Source organism: Lipophrys pholis (assembly GCF_963383615.2).
Source record: "Lipophrys pholis genome assembly, chromosome: 18".
Lineage (NCBI taxonomy): Eukaryota > Metazoa > Chordata > Actinopteri > Blenniiformes > Blenniidae > Lipophrys > Lipophrys pholis.
In genome coordinates, this window is record NC_137646.1 from 26,188,964 (window position 1) to 26,208,778 (window position 19,815).

General features: G+C 48.3%; 2 protein-coding genes across 2 annotated transcripts in view; both read left to right on the forward strand.

The window, feature by feature from the left end:
• The window catches only part of tec (tec protein tyrosine kinase), a gene marked incomplete at its 5' end in the record, with an annotated part of 9,147 nt that extends 1,596 nt beyond the window's left edge, over nt 1-7,551 (forward strand). Inside the window, 14 exons of the mRNA XM_080486122.1 lie at nt 455-584; nt 695-744; nt 928-1,160; nt 1,288-1,353; nt 2,241-2,295; nt 2,400-2,482; nt 2,802-2,935; nt 3,428-3,502; nt 4,255-4,426; nt 4,999-5,215; nt 6,231-6,295; nt 6,365-6,483; nt 6,549-6,706; nt 7,412-7,551. Coding sequence (XP_080342248.1) covers nt 455-584; nt 695-744; nt 928-1,160; nt 1,288-1,353; nt 2,241-2,295; nt 2,400-2,482; nt 2,802-2,935; nt 3,428-3,502; nt 4,255-4,426; nt 4,999-5,215; nt 6,231-6,295; nt 6,365-6,483; nt 6,549-6,706; nt 7,412-7,495 — 1,641 coding nt within the window. The 3' untranslated portion in view covers nt 7,496-7,551. The remainder of the gene's footprint in view (nt 1-454; nt 585-694; nt 745-927; nt 1,161-1,287; nt 1,354-2,240; nt 2,296-2,399; nt 2,483-2,801; nt 2,936-3,427; nt 3,503-4,254; nt 4,427-4,998; nt 5,216-6,230; nt 6,296-6,364; nt 6,484-6,548; nt 6,707-7,411) is intronic.
• Nucleotides 7,552-12,368: 4,817 nt separating this feature from the next.
• On the forward strand, nt 12,369-16,368 carry coro2ab (coronin 2Ab; the record flags this gene model as incomplete). Its single annotated transcript, XM_080486123.1, has 11 exons — nt 12,369-12,554; nt 12,647-12,763; nt 12,846-12,995; nt 13,460-13,852; nt 14,003-14,107; nt 14,230-14,326; nt 14,995-15,110; nt 15,341-15,544; nt 15,851-16,090; nt 16,165-16,233; nt 16,315-16,368. 11 exons carry the CDS (start codon nt 12,369-12,371, stop codon nt 16,366-16,368), a joined length of 1,731 nt encoding a protein of 576 aa, XP_080342249.1.
• Between the last annotated feature and the right edge of the window lie 3,447 nt (nt 16,369-19,815).

Genomic DNA, 19,815 nt, shown 5'->3' on the forward strand with positions numbered 1-19,815 from the left:
GAGAGAGAGAGAGGGAGAGAGAGAGAGAAGAGAGAGGGGGGGGAGGAGGGAGAGAGAGAGAGAGAGAGAGAGAGAGAGAGAGAGAGAGAGAGGGAGGGAGGGGAGGGAGGGAGGGAGGGAGGGAGGGAGGGAGGGAGGGAGGGAGGGAGGGAGGGAGAGAGAGAGAGAGAGAGAAGAGAGAGAGAGAGAGAGAAGAGAAGAGATGAGAGAGAGAGAGAGAGAGGGAGGGAGGGAGGGAGGGAGGGAGGGAGGGAGGGAGGGAGGGAGGGAGGGAGGGAGGGAGAGAGAGAGAGAGAGAGAGAGAGAGAGAGAGAGAGGGAGGGAGGGAGAGACCTTCAATTTTACTTCTTTGGTTTACCAAAAAAAGTTTCTCAACACGTGTGTGTGTGTGTGTGTGTGTGTGTGTGTGTGTGTGTGTGTGTGTGTGTGTGTGTGTGTGTGTGTGTGTGTGTAGAGAATCCAGGACAACCCGGTGGTCCTGGTGAAGTTTCACCCTCAGTTCTTTAAGGACGGTTCGTGGCTCTGCTGCCGTCAGACGGGCAAACAGGCGCCGGGCTGCGACCAGTACAACCTGTGTGCCGACGGTGAGACTCGTCGCCACGGCAACATCACTCTGCTTCCTGTCTCCATGGCAACGTCTATGTGGAAACCACGCGACGACTGTACGAGACGAACTTTATTCTGTCCTTCTCAGTTTCCAGAAAACCTCTTCCCCCGATTCCTGAAGACAAGAGAGGAGACGAGGTCACACACACACACACACACACACACACACACACACACACACACACACACACACACACACACACACACACACACACACACACACACTACGTCCATGATGTGTTCAGGGACGTCGGTAAGTTATCTCTTCTGTTAAAAACTCACCTCAGTAACACGGTTTCATCATGGCCGCCGCTCACGCAGCCTCCGCCCGCTCCGCCCGCTCCGCCCGCTCCGCCCGCTCCGCCCGCTCCGCCCATCCCGCGCTCCGCCGGGGACGACGCCGCCGGCGGCGGTGGCGGCTTGGAGACGGTGGTCGTCGCGCTCTACGATTTCCCCGGCGCAGAGCCGCACGACCTGCGTCTGGTCAAAGGCGGCGAGTACGTCATGGTGGAGAAGTGCGACGTCAACTGGTACAAGGCGCGCAACCAGTACGGGTGAGCGCGCCAAGACAAGAACACGACTGGACCTGGAATTTGCATATTGACCCGTTTCCACGGAAACCAGTTGGAGCGCTTCCAAAAAGTCTTTGTTTGTTTGTTTGTTTGTTTTGTTTTGTCACAGCGAAGAAGGTTACATCCCGAGCAACTACGTGACGGAGAAAACATCTGGGAACCTCGCGCAGTTTGTGTGCGTTGTGTTTCTGTTACGTCAGCATCTTCTGAGCACCAGCTAGTAGCCATTTAGCTTCCCCGCGTATTAACTAGTGTCTACTTGCTATGTTCCAGATAGTTTTAGCATTTTTTTTTTAGCATTTCTGACCAATAACGTTCCCTCAACACCATTTGGCATCCCCTCAGCACCATTTAGCATCCCCTACTAACCATTTAGCATCCCCTACTAATCATTTAGCATCCCCTACTGATCATTTAGGATTCCCTAAGCATCCCCTACTAACCATTTAGCATCCCCTACTAACCATTACTAACCATTTAGCCTCCCCTACTAATCATTACTAACCATTTAGCATCCCCTACTAACCATTTAGCATCCCCTACCAACCATTACTAACCATTTAGCATCCCCTACTAATCATTACTAACCATTTAGCATCCCCTACTAACCATTTAGCATCCCCTACTAACCATTACTAACCATTTAGCATCCCCTACTAATCATTACTAACCATTTAGCATCCCCTACTAACCATTTAGCATCCTCTACTAACCATTACTAACCATTTAGCATCCCCTACTAACCATTACTAACCATTTAGCATCCCCTACTAACCATTTAGCATCTCTACTAACCATTTAGCATCACCTACTAACCATTTAGCATCCCCTACTAACCATTTAGCATCTCTACTAACCATTTAGCATCACCTACTAACCATTTAGCATCCCCAAGCAGAATCAGCCTTCACTGGCTGTCGCTTAGCAACCGCTAGTGTATAATTAGCCTCCCCTCTGCACCATTTAGCATCCCTCACCCTCCCCTACAACAACAGTTATTACGTTTGTTTACAACCTTTATTTGTTTGTTTGTTTGTTTGTTTGTTTGTTTGTTTGTTGTAGCTGGTACAGTAAACAAGTGAACAGGAACAAAGCCGAGGAGCTGCTGAAGAAGGAGGTCAGGGTCTGGAAGTAACAGATTACAAATACTCAGATTACTGCAACTCAATGGACCCGAGACTCGACTCAGGACTTACTGTGTTGTTCTGTCGCCTCCTTCAGGACAAAGAGGGAACCTTCATGGTGAGAGAGTCCAGCACACCGGGGGTCTACACCGTGTCCCTGTTCACCAAGTCTGCACCAGGGTGGGTTAATGCTACATGCTAATGCTACCTGCCTCACCAAGTCTGCACCAGGGTGGGTTAATGCTACATGCTAATGCTAAGTGTCAGAGGCAGCGGTGCTTTGCAGTGATTGGTTGCCGGGGGTAAAGGGGGCGGGGCTTAGGCCACTGATGCCTGTTCCCAGGTTGTATTATGAGGTTTATACACGGTGAACTTTACCGCCTGGTGAATATCTGCTCTGTTGTTTTTGATATTGTTTATGTTGTTGTTGTTGTTATTTTTGTTGTTGTTGTTGATGTTGTTGATGTTGTTGATGATATTTTTGTTGTTGTTGTTTCAGTGACGGAGCCTCTGCGATCAAACACTACCGCATCAAGGAGACCAGCGGTTCCCCCAAACAGTTCTACCTCTCTGAGAAACACGTGTTCAGTTCTATACCGGACCTCGTCCAGTACCACAAACACAATGCTGCCGGTCAGTACCACAAACACAACGCCGCCGGTCAGTACCACAAACACAATGCCGCTGGTCAGTACCACAAACACAACACCACCGGTCAGTACCACAAACACAACGCGGCCGGTCAGTACCGGTCAGTACCACTAACACAACGCCGCTGGTCAGTACCGGTCAGTACCACTAACACAACGCCGCCAGTCAGTACCACAGTACCACAAACACAACGCCGCCGGTCAGTACCGGTCAGTACCACTAACACAACGCCGCCAGTCAGTACCACAGTACCACAAACACAACACCGCCGGTCAGTACCGGTCAGTACCACAAACGTCCTAGTTTCCCGTCCACACAGGAAACATCTGCCTCAGTGCATCTGTCAGGCCTGTAGGTGGCGCTGTAACTCGGGACGATCACCAGCAGCTCCACCTGGAGCAGGTAGTCCACCATGGTGGTGTTGTTGTGCTGTCTTGACTGTGTCTTGTGGTTCTGGTTCTGGTTCTGTTTCAGGTCTGGTCACCAGGTTGAGGTACCCGGTGGGACAAGAGGACGAATCGGCTCCGTCCACCGCCGGATTTAGCTACGGTGAGTCCAGGACCAGGACGGTCAGTCCAGAACCAGAACCTCAGCTGATTGGAACCCGACTGTAGGGAAACCATTCTGGAACCAATCAAACAAAGTCTAGAACTCTGACAGAACTCCAACGTTCCCGAACTTTATCAATGTCTACAACTTTGACACGTCCTAGAACTCTGACGTTGCAGAACTCCAAAGTTCTAGAACTTTTACATCTACAACTCTGACATACTCTAGAGCTCAGGACCTCCCAGAACATTTACATCTTTTAAAAGTCTGCCGCTTCCCGGGCCTGAGACTGTAGAACCCTCGGATGGTCAAGAACTCTGAGACAATCCAGAACTCTGAGACAATCCAGAACTCTGACACAATCTAGAACTCTGAGACAATCTAGAACTCTGAGACAATCCAGAACTCTGACACAATCCAGAACTCTGACACAATCTAGAACTCTGAGACAATCTAGAACTCTGAGACAATCCAGAACTCTGAGACAATCTAGAACTCTGAGACAATCTAGAACTCTGAGACAATCCAGAACTCTGACACAATCTAGAACTCTGAGACAATCTAGAACTCTGACACAATCTAGAACTCTGAGACAATCTAGAACTCTGACACAATCTAGAACTCTCACATCTTCTGGAGTTCCAGGAGCTTGAGGTGGTCGGTGTGAATCTGGAGGAACCGGAGCAGCGTGGGTGTCGCCAGGCCCGGTTCCGTGTCTGATAGAACAGCGTTCCTTCTTCTGGTCTCTGCAGAGAAGTGGGAGATCGACCCCGGCGAGCTGACCTTCACCAGGGAGCTGGGCGGCGGCCAGTTCGGCCTGGTGAGGCTGGGGAAGTGGCGAGCTCGGCACAACGTGGCCATCAAGACCATCAGGGAGGGCGCCATGTTGGAGGAGGACTTCATCGAGGAGGCCAGAGTCATGATGTGAGCGCCGCCAATGAAGGGAGAGAAGAAGAAGGAGTGAAAACACAAACGGTCACAATCCAGAGTTTCCTAGAGTTTCTTCACTCTCTGATTCCACCCTGTTGGACCGTCCAATCAAAGACTTTGATACGGGTATTTGGGGGTATACAGATATTTGGGGGGGATATATGGATATTTAGGGGGTATACAGATATTTGGGGGGTATACAGATATTTGGGGGGTATACAGATATTTGGGGGTATACAGATATTTAGAGGGGGGTATACGGGTATTTGGGGGGTATACAGATATTTGTGGAGGATACAGATATTTGGGGAGTATACAGATATTTGTTGAAGATACAAATATTTGTGGAGGATACAGATATTTGGGGAGGGGATACCGTTATTTAGGGAGTAGAGATATTTGGGGGGATACCGTTATTTAGGGGGTAGAGATATTTGGGGGGTGAAACCGTTATTTAGGGGGTAGAGATATTTGGGTGGGGTATACCGTTATTTAGGGGGTAGAGATATTTTGGGGGGGGACATTAGTTCCATCCTGATCCGTCCTGCTGGAATGTCCCCGTCCAGGAGACTGTCCCACCCCAAGCTGGTGCAGCTGTACGGCGTGTGCAGCCAGCAGCGTCCCATCTTCATCGTCACCGAGTTCCTGGAGCGCGGCTCCCTGCTGAGCTTCCTGTGGCAGCGGCGCGGCGCCATGTGCCTGGACGTCCTCCTCGCCATGTGCCTGGACGTCTGCGAGGGGATGGAGCACCTGGAGGACAACAACTTCATCCACCGAGACCTGGTACTCCACTGTGTTGTCCTTGTTAGTCCCGTGTATCACTTCTTCCTTTTTTTACTGTTGAAAAGTAAGAGAAAGTAAGAGAATAGAAAGTTTTACCCACAAAAAAACTTTTTCACTGGAGCATTAACAGAATAAAAAACACTTGTTTGTTCAGTGAAACTTCCCCGGAACATGAATTACTTTTAAAATTCCCCAAAATTACATTAAAAATTAAAAACATTAAAATTCCAAGAATTTGGACTTAATATCTTGAGGAATTATCGTTAAAATTCCCTGGAATTTCTATTAAAATTCCCTGAATTCCCCAAAATTACAGTTAAAATTTCCAGAAATTACAGTTAAAATTCCCCAAAATCACTGTTAAAATGTCCAGGAAATATTGTTAAAATTCCCTTAAATTACAGTAAAAATGTCCCGAATTATAGTTAAAATTCTAAAAACTCCCCCGGTGAGCTCAGCTGGTAGAGCGTCAGACTCTCAGTCTCTAGGTAGAGGGTTCATGTCCCCCGCCGGGCGCCACCTTCCTGTGGGCTCTCCACCTTCCTGTGGGCTCTCCACCTTCCTGTGGGCTCTCCACCTTCCTGTGGGCTCTCCACCTGCAGGAAGGTTCTTAATGGTGCTATGTGATCTGGGTGACGGTGCTCAGACTGACACCACCACCACCCGGGAACGGAGAAGAGGGATAAGATGGATGGAGGGAGGGAGGGATGGAGGGATGGAGGGATGGAGGGATGGAGGGATGGAGGGATGGAGGGAGGGAGGGATGGAGGGATGGAGGGATGGAGGGATGGAGGGATGGATTCTTTGAAATTACAGTTAAAATTCCCAGGAACTAATAGAAACACGAGGTTCCAGGTACAAATGTTCCCGTAAATCAGTAAATTTCTACGACGTCGTAATAAAAAGCTAAAGAATTAATTCCAGAGATTTAGACAGAACGTACGTTTAATTCCACTCCGACTCCTCGTTCTCGTCGCTCTTCTCTGTTTCTTCACGCCCCTCGTGTTTTCCCAAGGCGGCTCGAAACTGTCTGGTGAGCGCCGCCCTGGTGGTGAAGGTGTCGGACTTCGGCATGGCCAGGTAGGAGCGAGCGCCCCTCACGTCTTTTGTTTTTTTGGCGGCGAGTCTCACGCCTGTTGTCCACGTTAGGTACGTGTTAGACGACCAGTACGCCAGCTCGTCCGGCGCCAGGTTCCCCGTCAGGTGGTCGCCCCCGGAGGTCCTCCAGTTCGCCAAGTACAGCAGCAAGTCGGACGTGTGGTCGTACGGTGAGCGGCGCCACGCGAAGTATAATCCACGCGTACGTGGAGATTAACGGAAACGCTGTGTCCAGGGGTGTTGATGTGGGAGGTCTTCACCGAGGGCCGCGTGCCGTTCGACAAGAAGAAAAACCCCGAGGTGGTTGCCATGGTAACGCAGGGTCACCGCCTGTACAGACCCAAACTGGCCACGCCCACCGTCTATGACATCATGCAGCTCTGCTGGCAGGAGGTGAGAACGGCACCGTTTCCATGACGACCTCACAGGAGAAAAGGTTTTTGTTTCAGGAAAGTTTCAGGGTTGCATCTTCTGAAAACGACGTCTGTTTCCACGGCAACGGCAGAAACACTGAAAAGGATGTAGTTACACGTCGGGCCACTAGTTGGAGTAAAGCGAAGGTTTCATGTTTCAAGTGAACGATTGACGCTGCGTTTTCATTTCAGAAAAGCTTCACGTTTCCATGGCAACGTCCTGGAAATGATGTCAGTTTCCACGGCGACGGCAGGAACGCTAAAAATGCTGTAGTCAGCAAGCATGGCCACTAGCTGGCGCTGTTATCGGCTTTTCGATTCAAACAGACTTCGTTTCAAGGCCCCGTTTCCATGACAACATGTCAAGTTAAACTCATTGCTCTTGCATTTTCGTTTCAGAAAAGTTTTGCGTTTATATTCATACTACAACTTTGTGAAAACGATGTCCGTTTCCATGGAAACAGAATCGAAGCATCTTCAGAAAGTTCTGTTCATCGGAGCGTTTCCAGTTGGTTCAGGTTCCACAGCGTGTCAACGGGCCTTGGGTCAAGACGGGACGAGAAGCTGTAATGTTTGCTCATAGCCCCGCCCCCCCAGCAGGAAGCAGAACCCAGAAGGTTCCAGGAGGTAAAACGTCACCGGGTGGAGGAATTCACTGACACACCTTCTGCTCCTGTTCCTCCAGAGACCCAAGAAACGGCCGCCGTTCTCCCTGCTGTGCCGGATGATCTGCAGCGCTCTGGAGGGCGACGCCCCTCCCTCCAACTGACCAATAAGCCCCTCCCTCCAACTGACCAATAAGCCCCTCCCTCCAACTGACCGATAAGCCCCCCCCTCCAACTGACCAATAAGCCCCTCCCTCCAACTGACCGATAAGCCCCTCCCTCCAACTGACCAATAAGCCCCTCCCTCCAACTGACCGATAAGCCCCTCCCTCCAACTGACCAATAAGCCCCTCCCTCCAACTGACCAATAAGCCCCTCCCTCCAACTGACCAACAAGCTCCTCCCTCTAACTGACCAACAAGCCCCTCCCTCCCTCCAACTGACCAATAAGCCCCTCCCTCCAACTGACCAACAAGCCCCTCCCTCCCTCCAACTGACCAATAAGCCCCTCCCTCTAACTGACCAACAAGCCCCTCCCTCCCTCTAACTGACCAATAAGCCCCTCCCTCCAACTGACCAATAAGCCCCTCCCTCCAACTGACCAACAAGCCCCTCCCTCTAACTGACCAATAAGCCCCTCCCTCCCTCCAACTGACCAATAAGCCCCTCCCTCTAACTGACCAACAAGCCCCTCCCTCCCTCTAACTGACCAATAAGCCCCTCCCTCCAACTGACCAATAAGCCCCTCCCTCCAACTGACCAACAAACCCCTCCCTCTAACTGACCAATAAGCCCCTCCCTCCCTCCAACTGACCAATAAGCCCCTCCCTCTAACTGACCAACAAGCCCCTCCCTCCCTCCAACTGACCAATAAGCCCCTCCCTCTAACTGACCAACAAGCCCCTCCCTCCCTCTAACTGACCAATAAGCCCCTCCCTCCAACTGACCAATAAGCCCCTCCCTCCAACTGACCAACAAGCCCCTCCCTCTAACTGACCGATAAGCCCCTCCCTCCAACTGACCAATAAGCCCCTCCCTCCAACTGACCAATAAGCCCCTCCCTCCAACTGACCAACAAGCTCCTCCCTCTAACTGACCAACAAGCCCCTCCCTCCCTCCAACTGACCAATAAGCCCCTCCCTCCAACTGACCAACAAGCCCCTCCCTCCCTCCAACTGACCAATAAGCCCCTCCCTCTAACTGACCAACAAGCCCCTCCCTCCCTCCAACTGACCAATAAGCCCCTCCCTCTAACTGACCAATAAGCCCCTCCCTCCCTCCAACTGACCAATAAGCCCCTCCCTCTAACTGACCAACAAGCCCCTCCCTCCCTCTAACTGACCAACAAGCCCCTCCCTCCCTCTAACTGACCAATAAGCCCCTCCCTCCAACTCACCAACCAGGAGAACTCACAGTACCAACCAGGAGAACTCACAGTACCAACCAGGAGAACTCACAGTACCAACCAGGAGAACTCAGAGTACCAACCAGGATCTGTGTCGGTGAAAAACTATTGATTGGAGTTTAATCTTGCCGCCATGTTGGATTTCAGCTGATTGGGTCTAGTTTAGCTAGAATGCTAATCTGTCGCTCTCCGCGTGTCGTTTGGTTCTTAAAGGAGCCACACCGACTCCAGGATGAACTGATCGGCTGGGGGACCGCTCCAGGACGCTCCAACGGAACGTTCTTGTTTTTGTTTCATTAAAATGAGGAAGTGTGACTGAACTCCAGGATGAACTGATTCACTTCTGAGCAGGTTGAGAGGAACGTTCTAGATCAGCCTCCTGCAGCGCCAATAAACGGAGAACAACTGAAAAACCTTTAAGATGTTAGCAGTTCTGTGTGTGTGTGTGTGTGTGTGTGTGTGTGTGTGTGTGTGTGTGTGTGTGTGTGTGTGTGTGTGTGTGTGTGTGGTATCAGATCGTCTCGGGGTGTTTGTGTGTGAGCAGCGGCGCATAAAGTGCTCAGTTAATGTGGAAGCAGAGGCCAGACATCACGGATCACACACACACACACACACACACACACACACACACACACACACACACACACACACACACACACACACACACACACACACACACACACACACACACACACACACACACACACACCCTCTCCCTCAGACCGTTTGCAGCGTTGGACAGACTCGGAGGTGAGATGAACTTCTGAACATGAAGGACTTTGATTTTGTTGTTTTTCGTTTCTTTGGACTCAAAGTAGAAAAGAATCAACGTTTTCATCTCGTCTCCGGTTCCTCACTGTCGTTCCCCGACGCTTGGTTCCCCGACGCTTGGTTCCCCCGAGGATTCATTCCCCGACGCTTGGTTCCCCGACGCTTGGTTCCCCCGAGGATTCATTCCCCGACGCTTGGTTCCCCCGAGGCTTCGTTCCCCAGTGCTTCGTTCCCCGACGCTTGGTTCCCTTGAGGATTCGTTCCCCAACGCTTGGTTCCCCCGACGCTTGGTTCCCCCGACGCTTGGTTCCCCGATGCTTGGTTCCCCGATGCTTGGTTCCCTTGATGATTCGTTCCCTGACGCTTCGTTCCCTGACGCTTCGTTCCCCGACGCTTGGTTCCCCCGAGGCTTCGTTCCCCGAGGCTTCGTTCCCCGGCGCTTCGTTCCCCGACGCTTGGTTCCCCGACGCTTCGTTCCACCAACGCTTCGTTCCCTTGAGGATTCGTTCCCCGACGCTTCGTTCCCCGACACTTCGTTCCCCGACGCTTCGTTCCCCGACGCTTCGTTCCCCGACGCTTCGTTCCCCGACGCTTCGTTCCCCGACGCTTCGTTCCACCAACGCTTCGTTCCCCGACGCTTCGTTCCCCGACGCTTCGTTCCCTGATGCTTCGTTCCCTGATGCTTCGTTCCCTCGAGGATTCGTTCCCCGAGGCTTCGTTCCCCGAGGCTTCGTTCCCCGAAGCTTCGTTCCCCGACGCTTGGTTCCCTTGAGGATTCGTTCCCCGACGCTTCGTTCGCCGACGCTTCGTTCGCCGACGCTTCGTTCCCTCGAGGATTCGTTCCCCCGATGCTTCGTTCCCCGACGCTTCGTTCCACCAACGCTTCGTTCCCCGACGCTTCGTTCCCCGACGCTTCGTTCCCCAACGCTTCGTTCCCTGACGCTTCGTTCCCTCGAGGATTCGTTCCCCGACGCTTGGTTTCCTCGATGATTCGTTCCCCGACGCTTCGTTCCCCGGCGCTTCGTTCCACCGACGCTCCACTTGAAACTTTTTGAAACTGTTTTTCACCTGAAATGTTACATAAACGCCAAACATTTTCTTTTTCAAAGTAAAATGCCGAAACGACGCTTTTTATACGTGAAACATTGTTGTGTCAACGTGAAACTTTTCGTAAACAAATCGGTGCATTTTCACTAAAAGCTTTGTGTGAACGCTGACCTCTACGTGTTACCGTACGTCGTCTTCTCTTCGTCGCCATAATTACCTTTTACAACTCGTATCTTTATCATAAAAACTTTGTAAATGTGATTGAAGTATCTTTTTATAATTGAAGTATTTCATATCATAATTTTCCTTCATATAGACTCATGATTTACTTCACGTTGTATTTTCTATCAGGAGGTAAAAAAAAGTATAACTATTATGTCTTAGATTCTATGATGCATTTGATCTTATATATTAATATATCATATATTCATTTAACCAATATATTTATATTTATATTTATATTTATATTTATATTTATATTTATATTTATATTTATATTTATATTTATGAAGAAGAATCCACAAACTTCACATTGGGACTGAAACCCAGTAAAAGTACTCAACACGAGTAGTTATACTTTTTGTCCTCGTGGTTGCTGTGGTAACCTGACCCCCCCTACACACACACACACACACACACACACACACACACACACACACACACACACACACACACACACACAGGTCAAAGGTCAATGCTGTGACAACAGAACGTTTGGATGTAACTTTGAAATATTTAACAGACAGTCGCAGATGAGAGACTTGTGCTTGTGTGTGTGTCTGTGTGTGTGTGTGTGTGTGTGTGTGTGTGTGTGTGTGTGTGTGTGTGTGTGTGTGTGTGTGTGTGTGTGTGTGTGTGTGTGTGGAATTAGAGCATCATCGGCTCTAATCAATAATGCAATCAGCTCATTATTGACTTTAATAATCTTATCAATAATACATCGATGTTGTTCAACACACACACACACACACACACACACACACACACACACACACACACACACACACACACACACACACACACACACACACACACACACACACACACACACACACACACACACACACACACACACACACACAATAATCATTTGTGTTGTAGCTAAAACGTTCAAGCAATTTTAGCTTGTCAGTTTTTTGTTGTTATTTTTAGCATTATTAGCTTTTTTTTTAGCCGTTAGCTATAATAATAACAATCATAGCTGCTTTAGCCCTTTTACCTTCTCGCTATGTTAGCTTCTTTAGCTGCTAATTCCTCTGTCTGTTTCCCACAAAGAAGTTTCGCGTTCCGTTGTTTGTTTTAGCCGTCGCAGCTTTTCATGTTTTAGCCCAATCGGGCGTTTTGGCGTTATCATTAGCCGTTGTTCTTGTCGTAGACGCGGCTGTTTGAGCGGTTTTAGCCGGTAGCACTTTTCAAACATTACTAGCTTCTCAGGCTATTGTAGTGGTTTTTAGCAACTTTAGCTTATTTTTTGTTTTCACAATTTCAGTCGGTACTTTTGGTAAAAACATTTTAAAAGCATCGTAGCTTTTTTAGCGCTCCCAGTTTAACGTCGTAAATATTTTAGCGACTTTAACCATTTTTAACCATTTGATCAACTTCTTTTTCATGTGTTGAATCTCTTTTGATTCTTTTTTGTTTCAGTTTTTAAATTATTTTTTGGTTTTTTGTTTAGCAATTTTTAGCTCTTTTAGCCGTTTTAGTTTGAGCTAACGTTCTAAACGTTTCTCATGAACCTTCGGTTGGTCTGCGCGGTTCCAGTTGCTCCAGATGAAGACTTCTTGACGTCTGAACCAAACGTCTTCGTGGTCGCCATGTCGCGGCGTTCCTCGTCCCGCTGCTCAACGTTCCGTTCCGCGCCGAGGGATCGCTGCTACGTCGGCGTCCCGATTACCCGCGGCGTCCACGACAACCACTACTGCTCCGTCAACCCGCGCTTCGTCGCCGTGGTGACGGAGAGCGCCGGGGGCGGGTCCTTCCTGGTGCTTCCCACCAATCACGTGAGTTCATGACTTCAGGTGTTCAGGTTGCCATGGAAATGACGGTGGCTGACACAGAGCGCCCCCCCCCCCCCCCACACACACACACACAGACTGGCCGGGTGGACCCCCACCACCCACGGGTTTGCGGTCACAGCGGCGGCGTCCTGGATGTCAAGTGGAACCCATTTGACGACTGCTGTGTGGCGTCGTGCTCGGAGGACTGCACGGTACGCCGCTAGCATAGCGAGCTACTGGTGCTCTGCTAATGGTGCCCTGCTAAGCGCGCTCTGCTAACGGGACTGTGTGCAGGTGAAGGTCTGGGACATCCCCGCCGGCGGCGTCCAGCAGAACCTGGTTCAGGCCAGGAAGACCCTGATTGGTCACTCCAGGAGGGTGGGGCTTATCGAGTGGCACCCCACCGCCGAGAACCTGCTGCTAAGCTCCGCCTACGACTACAAGGTGAGTGACAGGGACGCACCAATGCCACAGGGTGAGTGCACCGATACCAAGTACCGATACGAGTACTAACCTTTAACTACTTGCTGATACAGAGTATTGATACGAGTACTAACCTTTAGCTACTAGTTGATATCGAGTACCTGTACAAGTACTAACCCTTACCTACAGGCCGATACCGAGTACCGATACGACTACTAACCTTCAGCTACTTGCCGATACCGAGTACTGATACGTGTATTAAGTTTATTTTGTACAAAATTATCTTTGTCTGGGATATTTTCCCTGAGTAAAGGTACTCTGTGAAGTATCAAAGTCGATACCGATACCGATACCGATACCGATATCGATATTGATGCACCCCTAGTTAGCACTGTTCATTGGTATTACATGAGAAAGTAATCCCACTACTTTCTGTTGCGCCGGTAATTAATCCGCTAACATTTTCGCGGTGTTGTTCCTCCCAGGTCCTCCTCTGGGACGTTTCCCATGCTGGCGCCACGATCCGGTCCCCGGTGCGAGTGGTCCTGACGCCGGTCCACCACCGCTACCCGCCGGAGGCGCTGCTGCTGTCAGTTAGCTTCAGCGGCGACGGCAGCAGGCTAGCGGTGGCATCGCAGGACCGACGGGTCCGCGTCCTGGACCCGCGGGAGGGAAAGATCCTACAGGTTTGCGTGTCGGAGGCACTGATGTCCAGACTTTGGCTCGGAGGCACGGCGGTAACGCTAGCCGTGTTCGTGCAGGTGTCCGGCGCCAAGTCGCACAAGGCTAACAAGGTTCTGTACATCGGAGGGTCGAAGATGATTCTGTCCACAGGAAGTTCCCCGTGGAACCACCGACAGGTCGTCCTCTGGGACCCGGTAAGACCGTTACTACCTCAACATGTCCCAACGACACACAGTGGCTATGATTAGCATGGGCATTAGCATAGCAGTTAGCTTCCAGATTATAGAACATCTTCCTCTTCTAACATCAGATGATAGAGCATCTTCCTCCTCTGTTGTGTGCAGGAGGATTTGTCTCGGCCGCTGTTCGAGGAGGACGTCGACGTCTCGGCAGGAGTTCTCTTTCCGTTCTACGATGCCGACACTCGCATGCTGTTTCTGGCGGGAAAGGTTCTGAAACGAGGCTTCCGGTCCATTTCCTTCTCAAACGTTCTGCCGCCGGAGATGAAACTTTGTTTCTGAAGCTTTAGCGTCGACGGAACACAAACAAAGTGTCCTGCTTCTGTCTGCAGGGCGACGGAAACATCCGTTACTACGAGCTGAGCAGCGACAAACCGCACATTCGCTTCCTGACGGAGTTCAGATCCCCGCTGCCGCAGAAAGGACTGGGTCAGAACCACAAACCTCGTATCTGTTTACTGCTAACTCTGCTGACTCTGCTAACTCTGCTAACCCTGCTAACTCTGCTAACTGCTAACTCTACTAACCCTGCTAACTGCTAACTCTACTAACTCTGCTAACTGCTAACTCTACTAACTCTGCTAACTCCGCTAACTCTGCTAACTGCTAACTCTACTAACCCTGCTAACTGCTAACTCTACTAACTCTGCTAACTCTGCTAACTGCTAACTCTACTAACTCTGCTAACTCTGCTAACTGCTAACTCTACTAACTCTGCTGACTCTGCTAACTCTGCTAACCCTGCTAACTCTGCTAACTGCTAACTCTACTAACCCTGCTAACTGCTAACTCTACTAACTCTGCTGACTCTGCTAACTCTGCTAACCCTGCTCACTCTGCTAACTGCTAACTCTACTAACCCTGCTAACTGCTAACTCTGCTAACTCCGCTAACTCTGCTAACTGCTAACTCTACTAACCCTGCTAACTGCTAACTCTACTAACTCTGCTAACTCTGCTAACTGCTAACTCTACTAACTCTGCTGACTCTGCTAACTCTGCTAACCCTGCTAACTCTGCTAACTGCTAACTCTGCTAACTCCGCTAAATCTGCTCACTGTTTTTGAACTTTTCTGAACGGTTTCTCCCGTCGTTCAGGTGTGATGCCCAAACGCGGTCTGGACGAGATCTCGTGCGAAGTTTTCCGGTTCTACCGACTGATCGCGATCAAACATCTGGTGGAGCCGCTGTCAGTGATTGTCCGCACGAAACAGGTGAGCTTCAGTTTGGAACCCGCGAGGAACCTTTATCTAGAAACCTTCAGCTCGGAACATTTAGCTTGGGACCTTTAGCTCGGAACCGTCAGCTCAGAACCTTTAGCTAGGAACCTTCAGCGAGGAACCTTCAGCTTGGAACCTTTAGCTCGGACCCTTCAGTTCGAACCCTTCAGTTCAGAACCCTCAGCTGCGATTCCTCTCACGAGTTCCTTCTCTTCTGGTTTCAGTCCAGAAGCTTCTGGAAGGACCCGGCCCGAATGACGGGGGTCCAGCGGGCGGCCATGACGGCTCGGGAGTGGCTGCAGGGTTCTGAACCGGCGGCCCGGCCACGCCCCCACGTGATGTCACTGCAGGGCAACGCCCACCTGCCCAACCCCTACCCACAATCCCTGGCTGAGGGGGCGGAGCTGAACCTGGACGACACGGAGGAGGTACAACGGGATTACAGTTATTAGTTACATCTCTGAAACTTTGTGGAGTCACTGGCTAAAACTAACTAGTTACTTGGTCTAAATAATCAGCACTTACTTTGCTAGTTTGAAACCAGCTTGGCATGTTAGCTTAGCATGTTAGCCTTTTGATGCTAATGCTCACAGTGCGCTGGACAGAGGAAGTCGTTCTGCAAATCCTCAATAGTTACTCTTGTTTTTTGAGTTACTGATGCTGAAGGCGTTAGTTTAGCATGTTAGCTTAGCATGTTAGCTTAGCATGCTAACTTGTTTCCATGGTTTCCGCAGGCCTTCCTTGAGGAGCAGCTCGCCTATCAGGATGCCAAATACCCCCGAGAGTTGAGCGACCTGTCGGGGTGGCAGCCGGACGAGACGCAGTGCGCTGCGTGGACGAACCACTGCACGCCGCACTGCAGCGAGCCGTCAGAGAGGCCACCGCCGCCGCCACCATCGCCAATGCCACCGCCACCGCCACCATCGCCACCGCCACCGCCACCTCCACCACCACCGCCACCCGCCCAGGACGAGGTCGGTGCCGGACCCGGCAGCGCGTGAGCCGCGGCTCCTGCACCGCCACGCGCCTCATGTCTGTGTCCTTTCAGCTCCTGCAGGCGTTCCACTGGCAGCGGCGACAGATCCGGGAGCTGGGGGCGGAGCTTAGCCACAGAGACGTGCGTAAGCTACCCACAATCCCACGGGGCAGACGGGGCTGGGCTGAGTTGCTGAGCTGTGACACTCTGTGCTCCTTGCAGGCAAGGATCGCCGAGCTGGAGCGACAGATCAGACACAGCAGGAACCAGTTCTGATCCAGAGTCCGGCCGGGGGTCAAAGGTCGTCCAGGGGACAATCACTGCTTTTCTTTTTTGGTTCATCCATGAAATGAAATAGAGCTTTTTAGTCTGGCTCCAGACCGGATCTAGTCTGGCTCTAGACCGGATCTAGTCTGGCTCTAGACCGGATCTAGTCTGGGCTCTAGACTGGGCTCTAGACTGGATCTAGTCTGGGCTCTAGACCGGATCTAGTCTGGCTCTAGACCGGATCTAATCTGGGCTCTAGACCGGATCTAGTCTGGCTCTAGACCGGATCTAGTCTGGGCTCTAGACTGGATCTAGTCTGGGCTCTAGACCGGATCTAGTCTGGCTCTAGACTGGATCTAGTCTGGCTCTAGACCGGATCTAGTCTGGCTCTAGACCGGATCTAGTCTGGGCTCTAGACCGGATCTAGACCGTATCTAGTCTGGCTCTAGACCGTATCTAGAGAGGATCCAGAAGGGGAAGTAGTCTAATCTAGAACCTTTCTGGACGTACATCAATGTTGTCATTTTCACCATTTTCACCATCTGGAGGTCTGAGTTCACTTTCCCACACAGACGTGTTGAAATTAGATGAGTCAGCATGAGAGAATGTGTGTGTGCCATTTATACAACACGCAGCTCCCCCTCCCAAACTGCAGGGGGCAGTGCATCACAAACACCCGCCAGCGGCAGCACTGGATGGCGGCAGAAGAAGCAGAGCAGGACACAAGCGACACAAGTTTTTGGACGTGACGTCACGTTCAGCTGGAATGAGGTGAAATGATTGTGGTGACGGCAGGACGAGTTTTTATTTCTTCTAAACTGACAAAGACAATAAATCATTTGAAAAGACAGTCGAACCAACTAGTGTCTGTGTTTCATGCTGCTTCCTTTGTGGAAACCTTACTGTAGCCTTACCTTCACTTTTTAATCAAAATCCATCATTTTCATAATTTTGGGGATTTTCCTCATTTTCACAAAGTGGAGGCCTTAGTATAGACTTACCATTGTGTTTTTATAGAAATCCATCACTTTCAAAATGTTCACCATTTTCACCATTTGAAGGCCTTGCTATAGCTTTACCATCGTTTCTTTATTGAAATCCATCATTTTCCAAATTTTCACCATTTTCACCATCTTTTTTTTTTTTTTAATGAAATCCGTAATTTTCAAAATGTTCACCATTTTCACCATTTGAAGGCCTTGCCATCATTTTTTTTAATGAAATCCGTAATTTTCTATATTTTCACCATTTTCACTATTTGGAGGCTTTGCTATAGCTTTACCATCGTTTCTTTATTGAAATCCATCATTTTCCAAATTTTCACCATTTTCACCATCATTTTTTTTTTTTTAATGAAATCCGTAATTTTCAAAATGTTCACCATTTTCACCATTTGAAGGCCTTACTCTAGCCTTACCATCGTTTTTTATAGAAATCCATCACTTTCAAAATGTTCACCATTTTCACCATTTGGAGGCCTTGCTATAGCCTTACCATCGTTTCTTTATTGAAATCCATCATTTTCTAAATGTTCACCATTTTCACCATTTGAAAACCTTGCTATAGCCTTACCATAAATTTTTTTATTGAAATCCATCATTTTCAAAATTTTCACCATTTTAGCGATTTTCATCATTTGGAGTCCTTACTCTAGCCTTGCCATCGTTTTTTATTGAAATCCATCATTTTCTATATTTTCACCATTTTCACCATTTGGAGGCCTTGCTATAGCTTTACCATCGTTCCTTTATTGAAATCCATCATTTTCCAAATTTTCACCATTTTCACCATTTGAAGGCCTTGCTATAGCCTTTCCATCCTTTTTTATAGAAATCCATCACTTTCAAAATGTTCACCATTTTCACCATTTGAAGGCCTTGCTATAGCCTTACCATCGTTTTTTTATTGAAATCCATCATTTTCTAAATTTTCACAATTTTCACCATTTGAAAACCTTGCTATAGCCTTACCATCGTTTTTTTAATGAAATCCATAATTTTCTATATTTTCACCATTTTCACCATTTGAAGGCCTTGCTATAGCCTTACCATATTTTTTTTATTGAAATCCATCATTTTCAAAAGTTTTACCATTTTAGCGATTTTCATCGTTTGGAGTCCTTACTCTAGCCTTACCATCGGTTTTTTTATAGAAATCCATCACTTTCAAAATGTTCACCATTTTCACCATTTGAAGGCCTTGCTACAGCCTTACCATCGTTTCTTTATTGAAATCCATCACTTTCAAAATGTTCACCATTTTCACCATTTGAAGGCTTTGCCATCATTTTTTTTTATGAAATCCATCACTTTCTAAATGTTCACCATTTTCACCATTTGAAGGCCTTGCTATAGCCTTACCATAATTTTTTTTATTGAAATCCATCATTTTCAAAATTTTCACCATTTTAGCGTTTTTCATCATTTGGAGTCCTTACTCTAGCCTTGCCATCGTTTTTTATTGAAATCCATCATTTTCTATATTTTCACCATTTTCACCATTTGAAGGCCTTGCTATAGCCTTTCCATCCTTTTTTATAGAAATCCATCACTTCCAAAATGTTCACCATTTTCACCATCATTTTTTTTTTTTAAATGAAATCCGTAATTTTCTATATTTTCACCATTTTCACCATTTGAAGGCCTTGCTATAGCCTTACCATAATTTTTTTTATAGAAATCCATCATTTTCAAAATGTTCACCATTTTCACCATTTGAAGACCTTGCTACAGCCTTACCATCGTTTTTTATAGAAATCCATCATTTTCTAAATGTTCACCATTTTCACCATTTGAAAACCTTGCTATAGCCTTACCATCGTTTTTTATAGAAATCCATCACTTTCAAAATGTTCACCATTTGAAGGCTTTGCCATCATTTTTTTTAAATGAAATCCATCACTTTCTAAATGTTCACCATTTTCACCATTTGAAAACCTTGCTATAGCCTTACCATAGTTTTTAATAGAAATCCATCACTTTCAAAATGTTCACCATTTTCACCATTTGAAGGCCTTGCTATAGCCTTACCATGATTTTTTTTTTATTGAAATCCATCATTTTCTATATTTTCACCATTTTCACCATTTGAAGGCCTTGCTATAGCCTTACCATCGTTTTTTATAGAAACCCATCACTTTCAAAATGTTCACCATTTTCACCATTTGAAGGCCTTGCTATAGCCTTACCATAATTTTTTTATTGAAATCCATCATTTTCAAAAGTTTTACCATTTTCACCATTTGAAAACCTTGCTATAGCCCTACCATCGTTTTTTTTATTGAAATCCATCATTTTCTATATTTTCACCATTTTCACCATTTGAAGGCCTTGCTATAGCCTTACCATCGTTTTTTATAGAAATCCATCACTTTCAAAATGTTCACCATTTTCACCATTTGAAGGCCTTGCTATAGCCTTACCATAATTTTTTTATTGAAATCCATCATTTTCAAAA